Below are 20,774 nucleotides of genomic sequence, written 5' to 3'. Positions count from 1 at the left end.
CCCCCCCTATCCGGCCTTTGGGAAGGGGGCTACTTTCGGCCGCTACCGCCCTCTAATATCCCCGAGAAGGCCGGGCCCTCCGAGATGAGGCCCTAGACCTCCTTGCTAAAGGCCTAGATATCCTCGTTAGGACCGCCCTAGTATGACTAAAGGCTGTAGCCTAGGACCTTATCGATATCTTTACCCGGTTTATTACCGTAGAAATATTTAAACCTACCCTTGGCCCCGGTATGGGAAAAACGTATACTTAGGTAGTTAGCGACCCTATTGCTAGCGGCCCCGGCCCCGGCCCCGGCCTCGGCTTTAGCTCCGGCTCCGGCCCTAGGTCGAACTTAATAATAGGCCGGCGGGCTACCGGCCGTATATACTAGCCAAAATAAACCTAGGACATCCGCTTATTAGTTCGGCTTCCGGCTAAACATATCCTTACCTTTAGAACCTTAACCCCTTATTTACTTAAGATAGTAATAATAAAAGTGTTACGGCCAGCTAGTCGTAGTGAGGTTTGTTTGCAGAAGTTGAGGCTGCGGAACTGGTAACAGTATTCGTAGTCGGGGATAGCTTCAGGGAAGCTATGTCTGTAAGTCGTAATGTAAGGGAAGGCTTCGGTGATCACTCGTAGTCTTATCAAAGAGGTTCTCAGGGAAGATAGCTGAAAGCGATCATAAGATCTGATACGAAGTTAATTGCTGAAGAAGCTATGGAAAGTCTGTCCTAGAGCCCAGCTCGAGTCCATCCTTATATACAAGTCCGATCCTAACTGAACAGTGCTGAACAGTCCACTTTGTCTGGATATGTTGGATATGCCGAATATCCAACATATCCTTGACTCGGTTGGATATGTCGCATATCCAACATATCCTTATCCCTTATCATATCTCTTATCATCACGTGACTTGTACCATAGTTCTTCCGTTCCTGGGGTTTCCCCAATGTTCCGTCCCGTCCTGTATGTATGATGCGCCGTAGCCGCTAGGCGTCAGCGGGGCACGCCCTGGTCTCATGTTGGGTCGTAACATCAGCTCTCCCCTCAAAGGTCTTGCCCTCAAGGCCAATATAAGTAAGTAGTTGTTCCCAGGTTGGGGAATCTGCAAGCTTGCTTCTTTGTTCATATTGACTCGTAATGTCAGGTTGCGTTCAAAAACGAAAGGCCGTATCGTCGCCTGAAGTTCGTCCTGCAAAGAAGACTGAACAACGGAATTCTCTTTTAAGTCTTATCTTAGGTAATCGGATCATCATGCCTGTTTGTTCTTCCTGCGAGATTCGGGGTTTTTCCTCGTGTGAGGCTTCGCTTTCTGATTCTTCTCGGTGCGCTGAATGCGTACGCGGTGGGAAGTCTTATTGCGATCTCCAGGGTTTATCTTCTCAACAGCTTCGTCGAATTGGTGATCAATACCAGAAGCTAGAGGATGCTCTAGAGCAGGCCGAAGAGCAGCGCCGTACTTTAGATGCTAAGGTGGAGCGTCTTCGAAAGCAAAAGAAGGTGTGGTTTGAAAAAATGATGCGCGCGGTGCGTCGTGGTATCGACAGTGTGGAGGAGTTGGAGCGTGTCGAAAAGGAGGAGGCGGTGGCGGAGCAGCATCGATAAGAGGGGGTGCGTCCTCCTTCCGCTGGTTCCGATCGTCTTCCTGCGGACTTTATCGGGGAGTGGGATACGGTTTATCCCGACGTCGTTTTGTCTCCATCCTTGTTGGCTGACTTTGGTTTGTTGGATTCGGGTTCGTTAATGCCGACTTCCGGTAGTCCTCGAGGAGTTGCCGGGAGTTCTGGAGATTCGTAATGGGTTCCCATGTATTTTCCTCGTGTCCGTAGTTTTTCCATTTAATCAAGAATTCTCGTGTCTCGTTCCTGACTCTGTGGTCGATGATTCGTTCGACTTCATATTCTGGTTGGTTTGATTCCACAACGATGTAATCGTTCGTGTGCGAGCCTCGTGGTGCTGGCTCGAGGAGTGAGATGTGGAATACCGGGTGACACTTCATTGTGTCTGGTAGTCTCAATTCGTAATTGACTTGTTGTTGTTGTTGTTCTATTTAACGCCATGGCGGCAAGGGCGCAGCCGCCCTTGCGGCAGACCTCCCGAAGGGTATGTGGCGTGAAGGGTCGCAGGCTCTAGCTATATACTATATAGTACACGCCGTCTCCTGACGTCCTCCAAATCTTGCTCGTGAGCTACTATGTGTTCTATCCATCCCTAGTTCCCACTGGTGCCCTAGTTCCGTTATAACCATCTGGTTTCTTATTAGAGGTAGTCTGTCGTTTGGAGGATAGGTTATGACCTATCTCCTAGTACCGCGGGCAGATCTTCTGGAAGAAGTCTGTCACGCAGAGGAAGGCCTGGAAGCCTTCAGAGTCAGTGATTAGCCCCTTGAAGTAGCGATCGAGGGACCCTATAGGTTCTACGGGCTCCTGGCGGCTATAGGGGTAGAGGGTGGGCCACTGTTGCCTCCTCAGTAGGGTCTTTCGGCAGTAGACTAGATGGTCTGCCTCCTTAACCCATCCACAGGAGCAGGTGAGTAGTGCTTCTGTATAGTTAAAGCGTTAGTGATATTATTTAAAGTCCCCGTAGCCTGACCGTGCCGCGAGGAGGTGATGAAGGGTAGCCCTAGGGAGGCCAAGTTCAGGAGGGCAAGCAAGGGTGGCCTTGAGCCCTAGTTGGGTATAGCGGGGAGTTGCCTCTTGTTTCCACCATCGTATATATTGGCGTCTTGGCCGCTCTTTAGTAAGCCACTTGATACCTGATAGAGTAGCTAGTTGGCCCCTAAGGACTGGTAGAGTTGTTCCCTCCTTAGCTAGGCTGTCTGCTTCTTCGTTTCCTTTAATACCTTGGTGCCCAGGAGACCAATAGGTTTGTATATCGTGTATCCTAGCTACCTCCTGGATCTCAAGAAAGGCCGCTTGTGAGGATTCTGGGACCTTACCGCGAATCCCCTGAATAATGCTGGTATTGTCGATGCAGATGTGTATAGGCTGGTCTTGGGAGGTCTGAAGGGCCCGTCGGAGCCCAGCCCTCGCCCCCTCCGCCTCACCATCAAACACTTCTGCTAAGCCGAGGCGGCCGCAGCCCTGGGCTATACGTTTATTGTTGCGGTAGATAACAAAGCCGTACCCTGTAGCTCCGTCAGGAGCTTTGGAGCCGTCTGAGTATACGACTGTATGCTGACCTGGCACAGTCTTGAGCCAGGCCTGGAAGATCCTAGCTGCTACTTCCTTCGTCTGTGTAACTATAGGGTCATAGGACCCTGGGAGGTATTGCGGCTGTAGGAGCGCTGGCCTTGGACACTTAGGTAAAAGGCCAGCTGTTCTTTGAAGCCTGGTCTGTTGCCGCCCTGACTGCAGCAGCCTTGGGACCAAGGGATGCTGTTGGTCAACCTTCTGCAGGCGTATAGCGAAGCGTAGTCGCGCTGCTTCGAGGGCTACCTCTGCTGTGGGAAGGCCAGCGTCTCGGATGAGGCTACTGGTCGGTGTGGTTCTCCAGACAGGCAGGATAGCCCTTGCTGCTGCTGTAATAACTTTGCTAAGTCTACGGGCCAGGCCCTTCTGTCCTGTACCAACTGTAGGTATCTGTAAAGCAGTGCTACTGCTAGTATTGGTGCCGCTGTTTAGGGCTGGTTTGGTTAGGCCCGCATACCAGGTCTCAACTCCATACAAGGCTGTTGGAAGGACACAGGCAATAACCGCTTTTCGTACTGCGGCTGCTGGGAGTCCCCCTTTGGTATTTGTTAGGTGCCGAAGGAACTGGGCTACCTTCTTTGCCGCTGCCACCTTAGTTTCGACGTGGTGACGGAAGGTGAGTCTCTTGTCGAACCAGACTCCTAGCCATCGTACAGGCTTAGTTGAGGCCTTAATAGTTCGGCCCGTCGCCTGTATATCTGGTAGGTCTTTTGTCTGGTTATATTTCCTGCTGAAGTGGACTGCCTCACACTTAGCTGGGTCAAAAGCAACCTTGTTATCAGTGCCCCAGTTAAGGATATGAGTGATCTTTTGGCCTAGGGCTATAGCATTTCCTTCTAGCGACGGGCTAGTAGCTACTAAGCCTATATCATCCGCATAGCCAAACCGTAGCTCTTGATCGTCGGCTAGGATATCCGCTATATATAGTAAAAAGAGAATAGGGGATAGTGGGGAGCCTTGTGGTAGCCCACAGGATAGAGGGAAATCCTCTGTAGTTGTATCCTCTAGCCTGACCCGGGCTGCTCGGCTAGAGGTAAAGGTGAAGATCAGCCTAATCAGATGACTAGGCCAACCCTGCTGTCGTATCCTGATAATAAGTCGGTTTCTTAGGACAGAGTCAAAAGCCCCTTTAACGTCCATTGTCACAAGAGTTGCAGTGAGTCCTGAGTCTAGAGCCCTCTCGATCTCGTGGGTCAGACAGGCTGTTAGGTCGACTGCAGCCCTCCCTGGTAGTGCTCCAACCTGCTGTGGGCTAGCAACCCCTTCTAGGATAGGAAGGCAGGCCATCCTTTTTGCTATTAGCCGCTCTAGGCCTTTACCTAAGCAGGATAAAAGGGATATAGGACGCCAAGACCCAGTCTTCGAGAAGTCTGTTTTCCCTGGCTTCTGGATCATGACAACTTCTGCTTTGCGGAACGGTCGAGGGAAGTGGCCTACCTGAATACAGGCCTGGAAGAGCTGCTGTATAGGCCTAGCTACTGATTCCCAGGTATGTTGTAGTAACTTTGTAGTAATCCCGTCAATCCCAGGGGTTGTAGTCTTTGTTAGAGTAGCCTGGCGTACTTCTTCCATGCTGACCACATCCTGCCAGGGCATTAGACGCCGTGCAACTACTGGGATAGCGAAAGGGTCCCCAGGTAAGTCGTCTGTAGCGTTGAATCTCTCTAGTAAGGCCTTTCGTAGGGCCTGGGCTTTATCGTAGCTGTTGTCGATTGTCTGACCTTCCACTATAAGAGGCGGGCCTTTAACAGCTAAGCCAGCCTTCCGCCAGCCTACTATCTTATATAGGTCTTGGTCTGTCTTAGCCTCTTCGATCTTAGTAGTCCAGTAAGCGCGTTTTGCCCTTCTAACAGTTGTTAAGAAGGTTTTTTGCTCCTCTAGGATGGGGGGAGGTATAACTAGCCCAGGTTCCTGGGCCTGCTGGCGCCTAGCCTCGATAGCAGCTCGGTGGGCTTCTGCACACTCTTCTGTCCACCAGGGGGCTCCCCTACCCTGATTTGTCTGTCTCTTACCTACAGCTTGAATAGCTGTATAGAAGAGGCTGACTAGTTGGGTAGCTAGAGTGTCCAGCTCTGCTGGACTAGGTACTTCCCCTAGGGTAGGTAAGGCTGAGGATCCAGCTCTTACTAGGTCGATAAGTCGGGGTAGGGCTGACTCTGGGACTGAGAGGTGGCCAGTCTGGCGTTTCTGTTCCTGGGCCTTGCCTATAGGGATAGTTGTTGTGATAGCTTGGTGGTCAGTCCCTGGGTGCAGGTGTGGGCTAATATAAGCCTCAGCAAAGGGGATATTTGAGAATGTTAGGTCGAGGGTATGCCTATGAGTATGGGTAGGGACCCCAACCTCCCCAATAAACGAAAGATCGTAGCCTTCAGCCCACTCTGCAATATCGTCCCCCCGATTCCGGCTAGGGGAGCCTGGTTCCCAGATAGGGTGGCGGGCGTTAAAGTCCCCTGCTATAAGAGCTCTTTCTGGCGGATAGTATCCTAGGAGAGCAGTAGTCGTGTGGTTTGTCGGCTCACCTGGCGGCCTCTATACGTTGATAATAGTGAAGTTGCCAGCCTTAACCCATAAGATATCTCTCGTTTGGGTAGGCCTTTGTTGCTGTATTTGTAGTCTTAGACTCTTGCGTATATAGGTCATAACCCTAGGTCTTGTATCTCTGTTGTTCCAGAAGTCAACTGGGGGTGAGACTTTCTTGATGATCTCAAAGGGTCCAAGCTTTTTATGGTCCAGCTTGTCGCTTGGTCTTTTCGTCTTGATGTTGCGTCGAAGGAGATAGGCGCTATCCCCCTCTTCCAAGGTTGGTCCTCCAATCCTTGATCTGTCGGCGTTTTTCTTCATACGCTGCCGTACAAACTCGAGGTCCTGAGAAGCCTTCTTCTGGAGCTCTCTGAGTTTTTTCACGTCGGCCACGGCTTTCACGGCCTGTGGTCCCTGTCGTGCTTCTCCGTACGCTGTTGGCTGGAATCCGTAGTTAAGATAGAACGGGGATTCTCTCGTGCTTTCGCCAACTGCGCTATTATATGCGAATTGGGCCATTGGTAGTAGCGATACCCAATTATTCTGGTCGTAGTTCACATAACAACGAAGGTATGTTTCGAGGATTTGATTAATCCTTTCTGTCTGTCCGTCGGTCTGCGGGTGGAAAGAGGTTGACAGCTTATGGTCTGCACCGAGTTGCGAGATCAGGGATCTCCAAAACTTAGCGGTGAACAGCTTATCTCTGTCAGAGACAATTTCCTTTGGTAGACCGTGGTTGGCAACAATAGTCTTGAGGAAGGTATAGTTATGCCAGTTCCTCTGTATTACTTGCTTCTTTATATGGTACGAAGTAGGCGAACTTGGTAAGTCGATCGACGATAACCAAGATACTGTCGTATAGTACGTTCGTGAGTGGCTCTCTGGACTTTGGTAGTTTGACGATAAAGTCCCATGAGATTGAGTGCCATGCTTCGGGTGGTATCGGAAGCGGTTGCAGCTCTCCATAGGGCTTATGGGGGCTGTTCTTGCTCTTCTTGCAAATGTCGCAATCCTTGATTGCTTCGGCGACTTCTGCTCGCGTGGCAGACTTGTCGTAATGTTGTCGAATTCGTTTCCATGTCTTTGTGACGCCTTGGTGACCGTGTGCCTTAGCGCTATGAATTTCCATGATGAGCTCAGGGGTCATTCTTCCAGTCGGGCTGGTATTGACCTTCCTAGCTATCGTAAGGAGCTTCGTAGTAGGTACAAGGTTGCCATCGTCGTCGTGTTTGAGGATAACCTGTGTTTCCTCGGGGACCTTGACTTCGTGGTCAGGTCTTCTGCTGAGAGCGTCGGCTCTGCTGTTCTCTGAACCTTTTCTGTAGATGATTCGGAAGTTGAATTCGGAGAGGAATTCGCTCCATCTAACTTGTCGTTTATTCAGGTTCTTGTTCGTTGTGAAGTTTGCAAGATTCTTATGGTCTGTATAGACCGTGACTTCATGCTTGGTTCCTGATAACTGTGGCTTCCATTCTCGAAAGGCTTCGATAATGGCCATCAGTTCCTTATCGTGGATTTGCCAATTTAATTCTGCTCCGTGGGATGCTTTGGAGTAGAATGCGCAAGGGTGAAGTTTTCCTTGCTCGTCTCGTTGTCCTAGGACTGCTCCCATGGCGAAGTCTGAGGCATCGGTCTCGACTTCGAATGGTGTCCTTGGATCTGGGATCATAGTGGTTAGTTCGGAAACCACCATGTTCTTGACTTTGACGAATGCTTCCTCGCATTTGTCGTCCCATACGAATGGCGTGTCCTTTCGTGTCAGGTTATTGAGAGGTCTAACTATGCTGGCATAGTCTTTGAGGAATCGTCGATAGAAATTGACGAATCCTAAGAATTCTTGAACATTCTTGACGTTCTGAGGTGTAGGCCAGTCCTTGACTGCTTCTACCTTCGATTCTTGCATGTGGATTTCTCCGGGTGTGATCGTGTATCCGAGGAAGTCGACTCGTTGCGTATAGAATTCGCATTTGTCAGGTTCAGCGAAGAGTTTCGCGTCCTGTAGTTTCTGGAATACCTTATGGACGTGTTCCTTATGTATGTCTATATTCGGGTAGAATATGAGGACGTCGTCGATGTAGACGACAACGAAGATGTCTACCTATTCTCTGAGGACATGGTTTGCCATTGTCTGGAACGTGGCGGGTGCATTGGTGAGTCCAAAGGGCATGACGAGGTACTCGAAGAGTCCTCTGCGGGTTCGGAATGCTGTTTTCCATTCGTCTCCTTCCTTAATTCGAATCTGGTTAAATGCTTCCTTGAGATCTATCTTGGTGAACCATTGGGCTCCGTGTAATAGATCTCTGAGCTCTATGATGAGGGGTAGGGGGTAGCAATTCTTTTTGGTAATTACGTTAAGTCCTCTGTAATCGATTACAGGTCTTAATTTCTTCTTCCCCTTCTTCGGGACGAAGAAGAGTGGTGCTCCAGCGGGTGATGATGAGGGTCTAATGTGCCCTTTTGCGAGCTTTTCGTCGATATATTCGTTGAGCTCTTCCTGCTCTTGTTGGTTCATAGGGTACAGTGGGTAGAACTTCGGTTGTATTCCTTCTTTGAGTTCGATCTCCATGTCCTAGCTGCTGTGTTCTGGCAGTCCTGTTCCTTCCTTGGAAACGAACAGTTTGCTGTACTTCCGGTACTCCTCGGGTATAGTCTGGAGTGGGTTCGATCCCTGATCGCCCGTGCCGGGTGCTAACGACCTGGTAGGCTCTACGTGTCTGACGTAGGCAATGTATTTCGTCTGTTCGTCAGGTGTTGCGTAAGACTCGTTTGAACCCTGTTTCTTAGGTCGTTCAGTGACTGAATCTGTCCATTGGATGTGGCCATTCACCCAATCTATCCGTGGATTGTGCTTTCGTAACTACGAGATTCCTAGGATGATATCGATGTCTCCGATCTCCGTGATGTCGTACTGGAGTTGTTCTGGATGATTGTTGACGTGTGTCGTGAGGTGTACGGTCTCGCGAGTGACAAGTCCTTCGTCATACCCAACTCTTTCTCCTTCTACATTCTATAGGATATAAGGTTCTTCCTTCTGTACCCATGGAAGGTCTAACTTGTTCACTATCTTTGGTGATATGAAGGTTCGTTAATCGCTACTGTCGATAATCGCGCGCATATCGTGTCCGTTTATCTGGAGTCTCACTCTCATATGTTCGTCGTTGAGACATGTTGTTGAGCATAGGCGCTTGTCCTTGCTCTCCGCCTTTCGGTGTCTCTTGTCGATTGGCGTTTCTAGTTTTTTGTCATTCTGTTCCTCAGTCTGACGTCTTGTTCGATTCGTTCTTGATGTTCTCTCCAAGCCTTTGCCTTGGGTACGTAGTGGATTTGGCACTGGTCGTGTCTGCAGTCGTCCCATTCTACGTATTCGCTGTTCAAGCATTGCATAGGGAAGTTTGGATCAGGTCCAAAGGTTGCCCAATTGTTGTCTTCAAAGGATGGTAGTGTCCAGCTCGTGAGTTGGTCATCTACGTAGACATCCTTGATTGGCTTGTCGTTGATTCTTCGTGAAAGGGGTTCTTCGGGTCGAGTAGAGAGTGATCCTTAGACGTATAAGGCGTCATGGGGTACTTCTTGCGGTTAGAAGTTCCGTGGAGCGCAACTGCCTGATCGTCGTCGTATGGATCAATATATTTGCATCGGGGTTCGTCGAGATCCTCTTCAGAACTAGTGTCGTCAACGCTAGGCGGTGCCTTGTGATCGATCTCCGTCTGAGCACGTCGTCGAGCGACGTCGCGAGGTTCGTCCGAATCGTAAGGTGAATTTTCACCTTCGTCGAATGTATGTGAGCTAGAACCAAAAGTCGGTTCTTGGCTGTCTGTTCGGAAGTCGATTCTTCCGTTCTCGTTCATTCCGAAATCAAGGTTCTTTCCCTTAATGATTTCGATTCTGTATTCGCGGTCGAGGTCTTCGAGATGCTCGAGGACCTTGCGTTGGAACTTGTTGTTCGGGGTTTGTCGCATCATGCAGATGGACTTAGTAGGGATCCGTACTTCCCTTGCCAGGATCTCTTCCTCCAGTTGGAGTAGGGATTTCTTGTCCTTCGCAGTTATTCTTTTCTGGAGTCTTCCTCCGATTGCTGCGAGTGTTTGAGCTCGTCTCGGATGGCTGCTAGGTTGTGTCCTGACGGCTTCGTAGGTCGTGGACAATGTCTGAATGCATTCCTTGTTATGATCCTCGAGGGTCTTTGGTCGTTGCGTGACCTCTTGCCTGCTTGTCATAGCGAGGGTCTTGATGCTGGTGGGCTCCTTAGGGTACCATCCCGTGTTTTCCTTACTGTCTTGATGGGTAAGGCAATTGTCGTCGTAGCATGCTGTCCAAGAGAGTTGCTTATGCGGAATTTCCTTGGTAGCGATCCTGATCTGTTTCTCGGGCACAGGTCGCTGCTGGATCCTTCTGGGTTGTTGACAGTTGCGGGACATGTGTCCTGGCTTGTCGCAGTTGTAGCATCTGAAGACTTCCTTCTGGTACGGTTGTTCTCGTTTGGCCATGCTGAGGTCCATCGGTCCACTATGGTGTCCATAGGCAGTGGTTTGTCGGTTCTGCCAATGGTTGTTTCTAGGGCGGTTCTGTCCTTGGAAGCGCGGTTGATAGCGTTTCCCAGTGTTTACTTGCGGGACTTGTTTCCTTTCCCTTCGTCGTTCGTAAAGTCGATTGTCAAGCTTGATAGCTAGTTCGACATATTTCAAGAAGTCGTTGGGTCTGTCTTGTCGAGACAGTTCGTCCTTGACTTCCTCCTTGAGCCCTTCATAGAACATGAAGACCTTAGCGTTGTCGGAGTAGTTAAGTCGAGCGCAGATTCGTCTGAAATCTGCAGCATAATGCGAGGCTGATCCTTTCTGTCGAAGGTTTGAGAGCTCTCGTTCGTATTGTCGTTCTTCATCTGGTTCCTGGAACAGAGATAGAAGTGCACTTTCGAATCCGTGCAGTCCTTCGAAGATACCTTGGGTCTCTGGCTTGAGAGTGTCCCAGTCGTTGGTTATCATAAAGTCGGTAAGATGTGGTTCGAACCATGCGAGGGCTTTTCCCCTTTAAAAAGGAGGCGGCATGGATGACCTTCTCGGCTTCGTCCTTAAAGTTCATTCCGTGGAAGCGTTGGTAGGCTCTGACTTGCGTGAGGAATCCCTTCAGTTGTCCTGGGGTTCCGTCAAAGGCTTGAGGTGAGTTGAGCCTGAGCTTCTCTCGTCCGTCATGCGGCGTAGCGATGATGTTAGCGGTACCGTGGGGAGTATTGACCTTCTCCGTAAGGTAGTCCGCTTCCTTGGTCTTGTTCTCAAGTCGCTCCATAGCGTCATTGAACATCTGTTGCATCATAGCAATGTCGGAGTCGTTCTTCTTGATCTTCTTCTGTAGGTTTTCATAGACCTTACGAGTGAAGTCAAGTTCTTCTTCCGAGTCTTCGACGTCCTTCATTTCTTCGTCCAGGGTTTTGGGTGGCATAGGAGCTTTACCCTTAGAGCCGCTGTCGGAAGTGGACGGGGTGGCTTGGGAAGACATCGTCGTTCTTACTGTTAGTGAGTTTCGTAGGGTCAACTTACTGAACAGGAGCAATTAAAGTGTTACGGCCAGCTAGTCGTAGGGGTAGTTTGCAGAAGTTGAGGCTGCGGAACTGGTAACAGTAATCGTAGTCGGGGATAGCTTCAGGGAAGCTATGTCTGTCAATCGTAAGGGTAGGTAAGGCTTCGATGATCAATCGTAGTCTTGTCAAGGTAGTAGCTGAAAGCGGATGTTAATCCTGATACGAAGTTAATTGCTGAAGAGCTATGGAAAGTCTGTCCTAGAGTCCAGCTCAAGTCCATCCTTATATACAAGTCCTGATCCTGAACATGTCCCTTGTCCCTTGGGTCGTCTTGGGTCATTCTGATCCAGAATGATCGTTTAGCCCCCATGATGATGATGATGATGATGTATTTAACGTCTGGTAACAAAAGGACGTGCCGGGCGCTATGCCGACATGGTCTATACTAATCTAAACTATATTACGGGCTACCGTCTTCACCTAACGTTCCTGTTCAATGACTCGGGCAAATTTCGGAAAAGAAATTGGTCTCCTCTATCCATTCGCATAGAAGAGAGGCTCCCTTAGCAGAACCTAACAAGAAATCAATACTTGCTTTGGCCATACGTTAGCGGAGGTAGCGCGGTGTAGCCTTACGTCCACGCTTGCAGAAGTAGAAATGGACTGGTGTCTTGGGTTTCCCACAGCTGCAGTTGAGCAACGCATCTTGATGAGCGAATCTCTCGTGGTATACTGCAAAGTCTCCATGATGGGATCTTGCTGCGTATAGCCTTCCTAGTAAGTGCCGAGGGAGGCGGAGTTCGGGCGGCTTGGGGTGAAGAATTATCTCGAGGTCGGCATATTGCCGAGGGCATTGGGACAGCCATTTTCTGGCAAAGGCTTGGAAGGCAGCTGCTTTAGCTTGCCTTTCTAGGTGCGCTAATGAGGGCTGTGGTTGTGATTTTGGGATTAGTTTGCAGGCTTCCTTGGCTAGAGCATCCGCTTCTTCATTTCCTGGTACTCCCGTGTGCCCAGGGCACCACCAAACATAAACCCTGCCGGGGGTTATCCAGCTCTCTCTTTATCTCCGAGTCCAGGAGGAAGAGAGCCTATTGAAGGCCCTAAATCTAGCCTGGCTGCTTCCTGTGCTCTGGGAGTATAGTCTAGCCGCGACTGCGAGGTTATCGAGGCAGATGTAGACGTTATCTACCATACGAGCCGTAGGAGCCCGGGTAGCTTCCATCAGGCCGTAATACGCAGCCTATACCTCCGCATCATACACCTCAGTTTAGGAGCCGAGTGTTTCGGATCCGCGGAAGATCTGCCATATAGCTTGGTACCCTACCCAGCCTGCTCCGGCGGAGGTACTGCTACCGTCCGACATCTAGGACCCGTCAGTGTAGACAACAATGTCCCGCTTGGAGAAAGTTGCCATCCTGCCTGCAAAGGAGAGGGCCTGTTCTTCTTTGGTCTTATTAGGTTCGTAGCCGACCCTGGCGAGGGCTATCTGCCAGTCCGCTAGTTGCTCCCAAGGGGGGAGTTCTAACGGATCGATGTATTCGGTATTTTTGCTTACGAGGCTTGCCATTCGTCGTAGCCGTGAGTCTGGTCCTGATTTGTCCCTGAGTCTCGTTCGGAGAGGGTGTCGCTCGTCCAGACGATGGATTCTGGTGGACGCTGTGTGGAGCTTCGCATCCAGTATCACCTCTGCTGGGGGTAGAGCCGCCTCGCGCTATAGGATCGGTACAGGCGTAGTTCTGTATACGGGGACCATCGCTCTAATGGCTTTGGTTTACGTCGCGTCCAGTTAGTGTAGCAGACTACCAACCCCGTTTGAGATAGTACATCCATTCTTTATCCGGCTCTTACCGGGCCACCATACTTCAGATACATAGTACTAAGTAGTTAATACACAAGAGGTGATCGCTCGACGAAGTAAGTACGCAGGCGCGCCCCAGACAGTGTTCCCTAGTCCCTATAGTCCATTAACTACTTAGCATGCTTTTGCAGAGAGGTTTCTTACGTAACTCTTGAATATGAGTTTACGGTCGAAGTGAACGCCGAGCCAGCGTAGAGAAAAGCCTTCTTTAATAGCCTGAACTATATAATACCTCCCATCCGGCAAACCTACTATGATTAATAGGTTTCCGTCTTTTCGTCTCTTAGTGAAGTAGATCAGTTCGGACTTATCGAGGTCAAAAGTGATTCCTTCCGTCGCGCCCCATCCTAAGGTTTCTTTCCATTCCTTAGTTAGGATGTCACAGTTATTCTCTAGTAATGTTAAGCTTGCCAAGATAGCAACGTCATCGGCGTAGCCAAAACGAGATCGCTTCCTTCCTAGGCGAGCTATGCCTAGCTTAAAAAGAGGTTCAATATAGAGCATAAATAGAATAGGAGACACGGGTAAGCCTTATAGTAGTCCGCATTCGAGACCGAAGACGTCTCCTACCTCCCCATCAAGCCTTATTCTTGCTCTCCTTCCGGTAACAAAACTTGAGACCCAGCGTACGAGGTTCTCCGGCCATCCTTGTTCGCAGAGGCGTCGGACCAGTCGTCCTAGGAGCACGGCGTCAAAAGCCCCTTTTATATCGAGCATAAACATAGAGGTAACCAGGCCTCTTTACCAGGCGCACTCGATATCATGGATGGCCGCTACGATAAGGTCGCTACAAGAGCAAAGAGGGAGTACTCCAAACTATTGATCGTGCAGAACACGATATTTAACTACGATCCAGGCAAGTCGTCTGGCGATAAGTCTCTCCAAGCCTTTTCCGAGGACGGCCAAGAGCGCAATTGGCCTATAGGAGCGCGGGAGTGTCTTATCTCTTTTTCCCGGTTTTACTAGGATCACGAGAGTTACTTCTTTAAAACAAGTAGGATACCAACCCTCGCGTATACACCCGCTATAAAGTAAGAGGACAATATCCTCAATAACTAGCCATGCTATTTTCAAAGCAGTCGTAGTAATTCCGTCGGTCCCAGGAGTCGTGTTTCCCGCGGTGAGAACCGAAGACCGTACCTCGTCCTTCGTAACCTGCGGGAAAGGAAGCGTAGCTTGCCTTTATAGGACTGGGCTTTCTATTAGTATGTCCTCGGAGGTTGCAGCGTTTCTAAGGAGGACACGGGTAAATAAGTCGCGCTTCTCTTTTGGTTATGAGACAAGCGTGTCTTGGTTATCTACATCTCGGAGTGGCGGGGTCTGAAAGGATCCTATGGCTTTATACCAACCGACCATTTCAAATATATCTTTACTTAAGGAGGCTAAGGAGATCTTATCTTTCCAAAAGGCATCCTTGGAGCGTTTAAACTCGTAGAGGAAGTCCTATTTTAGAGCTTCGACCTCCTCTTCTTCCCATTAGCAGTTCACTCCGGCTGCGCGGAGTCTTACTAACATCGCTCGCTTACTCGCATAGGCTCGGTATTTACGTGTGCAGCTCTCGCTCCAGTATGGTCTCCCTGTACCTTTCCCGAGCGTGCGCTTTGTGGAAGCCGTAAGTGCTTTAATAAGACAGTCCGTAAGCTGTTGTGCTAGGAGATCTAAAGACTGTGGGTCTTGGATGTTGCTTGCAGTGCGGCGTATGGGTTGTAAGTTGCGTTTAATGATGCCGAGGAAAAGCTCCTCGTCCATCGTGTCGAGCCGAAACCTTCCCGGGGTCTGGCTGGGTGAATCGATCAGGGCCAAGGGGACCCGGGTAAGCAGAGATTCGTGGTCTGATGTCGTGTGTAGTGACGTTTCTATGCTGGTGGAAGCCCCATGGAGGTTGCTGGACGCCCAGCATAAATCTAGGGTATTGCCGCCTTTGTGCGTGGGTTCACCTATAGGTGACGTTAGGACAAGGCTAGCGGCTTCTGCCCATTCTACTAGGTTTTCAGCGTCCGGGGAACTCGTGGCCTCGGGCTGCCACGTCCAATGGTGTAAGTTAAAATCCCCCGCAATCAGTACTCGATCCTCAGGTTTGGGTTGCCAGGCCGCTAGGATGTTCCTGAGAGCCTGGCCAGATCGCAGAGAGCCACGAGGGGCGTTGTATACGTGTTTAGCCCCCAAGTCGTGTTGGATCATATTGATCCCAAATGATCCTTATCTTATCATCACGTGACTTGTACCATAGTTCTTCCGTTCCGTGAGAGGGTGCCTTGTGTCCCCTTGTCCTGTGCATGTATGGCGTATCGTAACCGTCGTAAGCCTGCGGGGCAGGCCCTGTTCTTGGTCGTGCATGTTGGGTCGTAACACTAATCGGGTAATATAATAGTAATAAGAAGGGTCACGTACCCTTACATTTGGCTTAATTAATTAGCTAATTACTCAACGTAACCAATCCTGGGGAAAAAGTGGTCAAATTAGTCAAATCGAGGCTTGATTGGCTTTATTGGAACGAGCGGCAGCGCTGTGCAGGACTACTCTTATTGAAGTAAAGTTTGCGGATAAAGTTGCGGGTTGGCCGATTGACTCTTGTGATAAAGTTTGGACGGCTCATTGCTTGGCCCCTGATTTACCGCCAGCGGAATCAAGCAGAACAGCTCTATGATCATGGAGCCCCTGACAACGAAAACCGACGCTAGGAGAAGAAAGATGCGGGATTTACGAAACCCATGCTAGGCGCTCGGGGGAGACAGTTGTCGATATCAAAGCGTCACCGAGTCTACGTTTACGATCCCATCTCCGCTCCTGGAGGGGGGGCAAGTTCACCCGAGGGAGCAGAGTAGCAGTCGGGATGTCTCCATTCCGAATGCAAGAAGAACTCGTTTCTAGATTGACGGTTCATTTTAGGTGCTTATCACCAAGGCTTCCTTGGAGGGGTGGATAGACTAGTCAATGTCGCTATAGCTCTTGGCAGGAGGCAGAACCATGCTCCCCGCCATAGCGGGCAGCTTAGGTCTTGATGGTGGCGGCTAGCCATATGTCAGAAGCTGAATTCAAGTCCGTAACGGGAATACGAGCGTACTTTCGGCCTTGATCACAAACTCAAAATTGATACTGGGCCAGGTCCATGTACACGGAGCAAGGGAAGAGACCCAATGATATTTCCTGGCTATAATCTTTTACTCACTGAACATACGCGTAGAATAGCAGAGCAAGCCAGCCCATGATTAGTTAGCAACCAGAAGATTAATAACACAAAATGCTTAACGCTTCATAAAAGCGGTACGCTATATCAACTCATTGCATGTACCCAAACGGCGCGGCACTTCAACTGAAGACGTAGATGAATGAGTCGAACCTGGTATTCCTGGCCTTACTAGCTTGTTGCGTGCTTCCTGTCCGATTCGATGTCGCAATGCAATGGAATTCCGGTTGCAAGCTCAGGCCCTTCGATTCTACGCAAGCACAATTGTCGTGATGGCTTCAACCATCTGTGGCCTCACTACCCGTCACGTGACCTCGGTTACATAATCACCGAGGCCCATACTCGCTCGCATCACCTGTTTCAGAGCGAGCCCGAACTCCGCCTCCCTCGGCACTTACTAGGAAGGCTATACGCAGCAAGATCCCATCATGGAGACTTTGCAGCATACCACGAGAGATTCGCTCATCAAGATGCGTTGCTCAACTGCAGCTGTGGGAAACCCAAGACACCAGTCCATTTCTACTTCTGCAAGCGTGGACGCAAGGCTACACCGCACTACCTCCGCCAACGTATGGCCAAAGCAAGTATTGATTTCTTGTTAGGTTCTGCTAAGGGAGCCTCTCTTCTATGCGAATGGATAGAGGAGACCAATTTCTTTTCCGAAATTTGCCCGAGTCATTGAACAGGAACGTTAGGTGAAGACGGTAGCCTGTAATATAGTTTAGATTAGTATAGACCATGTCGGCATAGCGCCCGGCACGTCCTTTTGTTACCAGACGTTAAATACATCATCATCATCATCATCATCATGTTTCAGAGCGAGCCTCGTACCTATTCTCTACTTTCAATGGATAACCGTTCTCTATCAAACATCTCGATGCCCACATTGTGACCATACGACAACAATTTTATCCTGAGTCATATTAGCGCCATAGCGTGCCATTCTTCCAAGACAGCCATATTCTTAGCGAGAATATGCTTGACAGTATCATCGCCAAAGAGCCTCTTGCCGCGTTTGCCAAGATACATGCTCGTGCACTATCCCAGCAGCGAGCAGCACGAACATCGTTCTTGCCAGTCTCAAAATTAAAGGATCATGGGGAATGGAACATGCACCGATACGACTCTATCCAAGTAAACATCACTTCACTCTGTTGTCTGTGGGTTTTTGCCGTGACTGCCACCTTGCGCAGTAAAATTGGATGCGTACCACGGTATGAGAGATATGGTCAACATCACAAGACTACCGGCTCAGTGGCGATGTAACTGACATGGCATGTACGTGTGCGCGATTTCTGCAGTTGATGCCATCACGTACATCGGCCATTGATTTCCTATCATGGCCTGATATGCGAGTTTCTTGCAGAATACTTGCAGCAGTCACAAGGTATGCATCAGCTTCCATGTCACGACCGGATTACCGTAAAGAGGCTGATGGATGTCTCTTGACAGGAATACTATCCGACTTCGGAGTGGAAGAAGAAATGACTCTGATGCGGGAAATTTCCTCTATCTTTGTTTTCCTCGGTCTTGCTTCCTGATTCTTATTTAAGATTCTTTACTTCTTTTCTTTTGGATCCAACAGAATTTCTTCATCAACAGATACTACAGGAATCAGATCCCCTGATCTTCAAGTCACTTTTCTTCTCCCCACACCATGAGGTTCCAGCTGACCGTGGCGCTTGTGCAAGCAGCCCTCTCCGCCAGTCTCGTCCAGGCTCAGAACTCTTCCTTCGGTGATACACACATCTCCCAGATTCCCGAGGCAGAGGTTGTAGCCCTCGCTCAAATCGTGGAAGATGATCCAGAAGACGTTTTCACCCTTTTCAAGGATTGGGAAAGCCCTGAGTATGCCTTAATATACAAGGTGCCTCTGCCAATCCCACCGGTGAAGGAACCTACCAAGTACGACTATCAGCTATCTTTCTGTTGGAGCAATGGCTTGTCTAACATATCTTATAGAAAAATCATCAACCAAGTTACAAACAAAGAGATCTGGTACTACGAGTTGGAGATCAAGCCCTTCACGCAGGCGGTCTATCCCAACTTGCGCCCTGCAACTCTGGTGGGCTACGACGGCATCTCTCCGGGCCCGACACTGATTATCCCTCGAGGAATGGAGTCTATCGTTAGATTCATCAATAACGCCGCTGCCGAGAACTCGGTTCATCTTCACGAATCCTACTCTCGCGCCCATTTCGACGGTTGGGCGGAAGATATCACCAACCCAGGTGTTGGTATACACGTCAGCAGGGGCCTGTGGGCCGGTACGAAGCTCAATAATCTTGGTATTGAACTGCGTATATCTGTGTAAGGAGGAAGTTGGTGGGCGTAGCCCACGATTCCTCCGTTGGATGTAAGTAAGTGGAAGGGCCGTTTGCAACGGCCCAGACCACCTTCCAAATCCACCCTTTTCTGCCGTCAATATTCCAACACCAGGGGAGTACAAGGACTACTATTATCCCAACCAATAGTCCGCGAGACTGCTGTGGTATCATGACCACGCAATGCATCTTGTGAGTTGATCTGATCACTTTTTGTCGGATTGGAAGTCCAATTCGACCGCGAGTAAGGGCAGAGCATGGGCCACCTCGAGGGAGTACAATTAGACCTCGACTACCCACCCAACCTCCGGTTGGAATCTCCCTTCTACTCCTTACGCAGAATCAATCAATACAGAGATATTGATACTTCGTCACCCCAGGACCCTACGGTTCGAACCAAATTCCCTGTGAAAGGAATACCAACACTTTTGGATGGTAGACGGAGTCGCTAACTTGAAACCTCAGACCGCTGAAAATGCGTACATGGGACAGGCCGGAGCCTACCTGATCACGGATGAGGCAGAGAGCGTTCTCAACCTGTCTTCAGGCTACGGCATTTATGATATCCCTCTCGTTCTCTCTGCGAAGCAATACAATGAGGATGGTACCCTGTTCTCAACCAAGGGGGAGACTGACAGTCTCTGGGGCGATCTTATCCACGTTAATGGTCAGCCCTGGCCCTTCCTCAACGTCGAGCCAAGAAAATGCCGGCTTCGTTTCTTGAACGCAGCTGTCTCCCGCGCCTTTGCACTATACCTGGTCAACTCCAATGCTGTGAACGGAAAGCTGCCGTTTCAGGTTATCAGCTCCGACATTGGCCTCTTGGGGAAGCCAGTGCAAGTTGCAGACCTTGTGAGCCGCATCACTATCGTACTAGTGACGAAAACTTGCTAATATCAGTCAGTACGTCTCACCAGCTGAGCGATATGAGATTATCATCGATTTTGCTCAGTACGCTGGCCAAAGACTCGAAATCAGGAACTTCCCCAAGGCTGGCGGTATCGGCGTCGAGGATGACTACTTGCACACCGACAAAGTAATGCAGTTCGTCGTCGGCACGACCTTATCTAGCCCCGACACATCCACCGTTCCAGACGTCCTTCGCACAGTTCCCTTCCCGACATCAACGGATAACGTCATTGACCACCATTTCCGCTTCCATCGTACCAATGGCGAATGGCGCATTAACGGCGTGGGCTTCGCCGATGCAGAAAATCGCGTTCCCGCAAACGTCCTCAGAGGCAAAGTCGAGATTTGGGAGCTTGAGAACAGTTCTGATGGTTGGTCTCATCCCATCCACGTCCACCTCGTCGACTTCAAAGTCATCGCTAGAGACGGTGATCGTGGCGTGATGCCCTACGAAGCGGAGGGTTTGAAGGATGTTGTGTGGCTGGGCAGAGGCGAGTCAGTCCTCGTTGAGGCACACTACGCCCCCTGGGACGGTTTTTACATGTTCCACTGCCACAACCTGATTCACGAGGACAGTGATATGATGGCCGCGTTCAACGTCACTGTTCTTCCAGATTTTGGATACAACGAGACCAAGTTCATTGATCCCATGGAAGCGCGCTGGAGAGCGAAGCCGTACGTCATGGCCGATCTGCGTACTCGAGCTGGACCGTTCTCCGACTCTGCCATTGAGGAGGCAGTCCAGGCCATGGCCGCTACTGACCCGTACAGCAAAGTTGACGACGTGTATAAGAATCTTGATCAGTACTGGTTATCGCATGTGAGTAAGTAGGATGATTTGGGGACGAGTGCTGAGGTTCGAGGCTCCTGAATACGTATTGCCTTTCTCAGCTCACATGCATTTTGTGTCATTTTCTTTGGTCGTTGGCTTCTACACACTACATTCTCTCATGATTCCATTTTTCTGTCGTCATCACCTTCTTGTAGATGCGTAGACATGAGCTTGCTCTATTCCATGAATCATCAGCTTAGCAATCATTCATAACTTGATTGTCCCGGTCATGGAGTGAACTATGTTTGGATTTTGTGGCGCGAACCTTCTTTCCCCGATACAATCCTAGCTCATGAAAGCGGCAAAGGAGAGTGATCTTCGAAGTGCTCCCATGTGGTGCCGTTCTATGGCATAGCATTGATCGAAAGGCGCATGTTGTATATTCGCATTGAGATTTTGGAGAGATTTATTTTGGAGAGATTTGAAAACCACACAGCAGTGAGTTCTATATATTA

At 49.7% G+C, this 20,774-nt stretch overlaps 1 protein-coding gene across 1 annotated transcript; it reads left to right on the top strand.

Moving 5' to 3' along the window:
* Positions 1 to 17,911: 17,911 nt before the first annotated feature.
* On the top strand, positions 17,912 to 20,319 carry BDP81DRAFT_397928 (bilirubin oxidase; the record flags this gene model as incomplete). The annotated part of the gene is made up of 4 exons (XM_060588389.1): positions 17,912 to 18,159; positions 18,217 to 18,499; positions 19,044 to 19,430; positions 19,483 to 20,319. 4 exons carry the CDS (start codon positions 17,912 to 17,914, stop codon positions 20,317 to 20,319), a joined length of 1,755 nt encoding a protein of 584 aa, XP_060441153.1.
* Positions 20,320 to 20,774: the final 455 nt, after the last annotated feature.

This window comes from Colletotrichum phormii (genome assembly GCF_030913505.1).
Source record: "Colletotrichum phormii strain CBS 102054 chromosome Unknown BDP81scaffold_21, whole genome shotgun sequence".
NCBI lineage: Eukaryota > Fungi > Ascomycota > Sordariomycetes > Glomerellales > Glomerellaceae > Colletotrichum > Colletotrichum phormii.
This window is presented reverse-complemented; position numbering and strand designations above follow the sequence as displayed.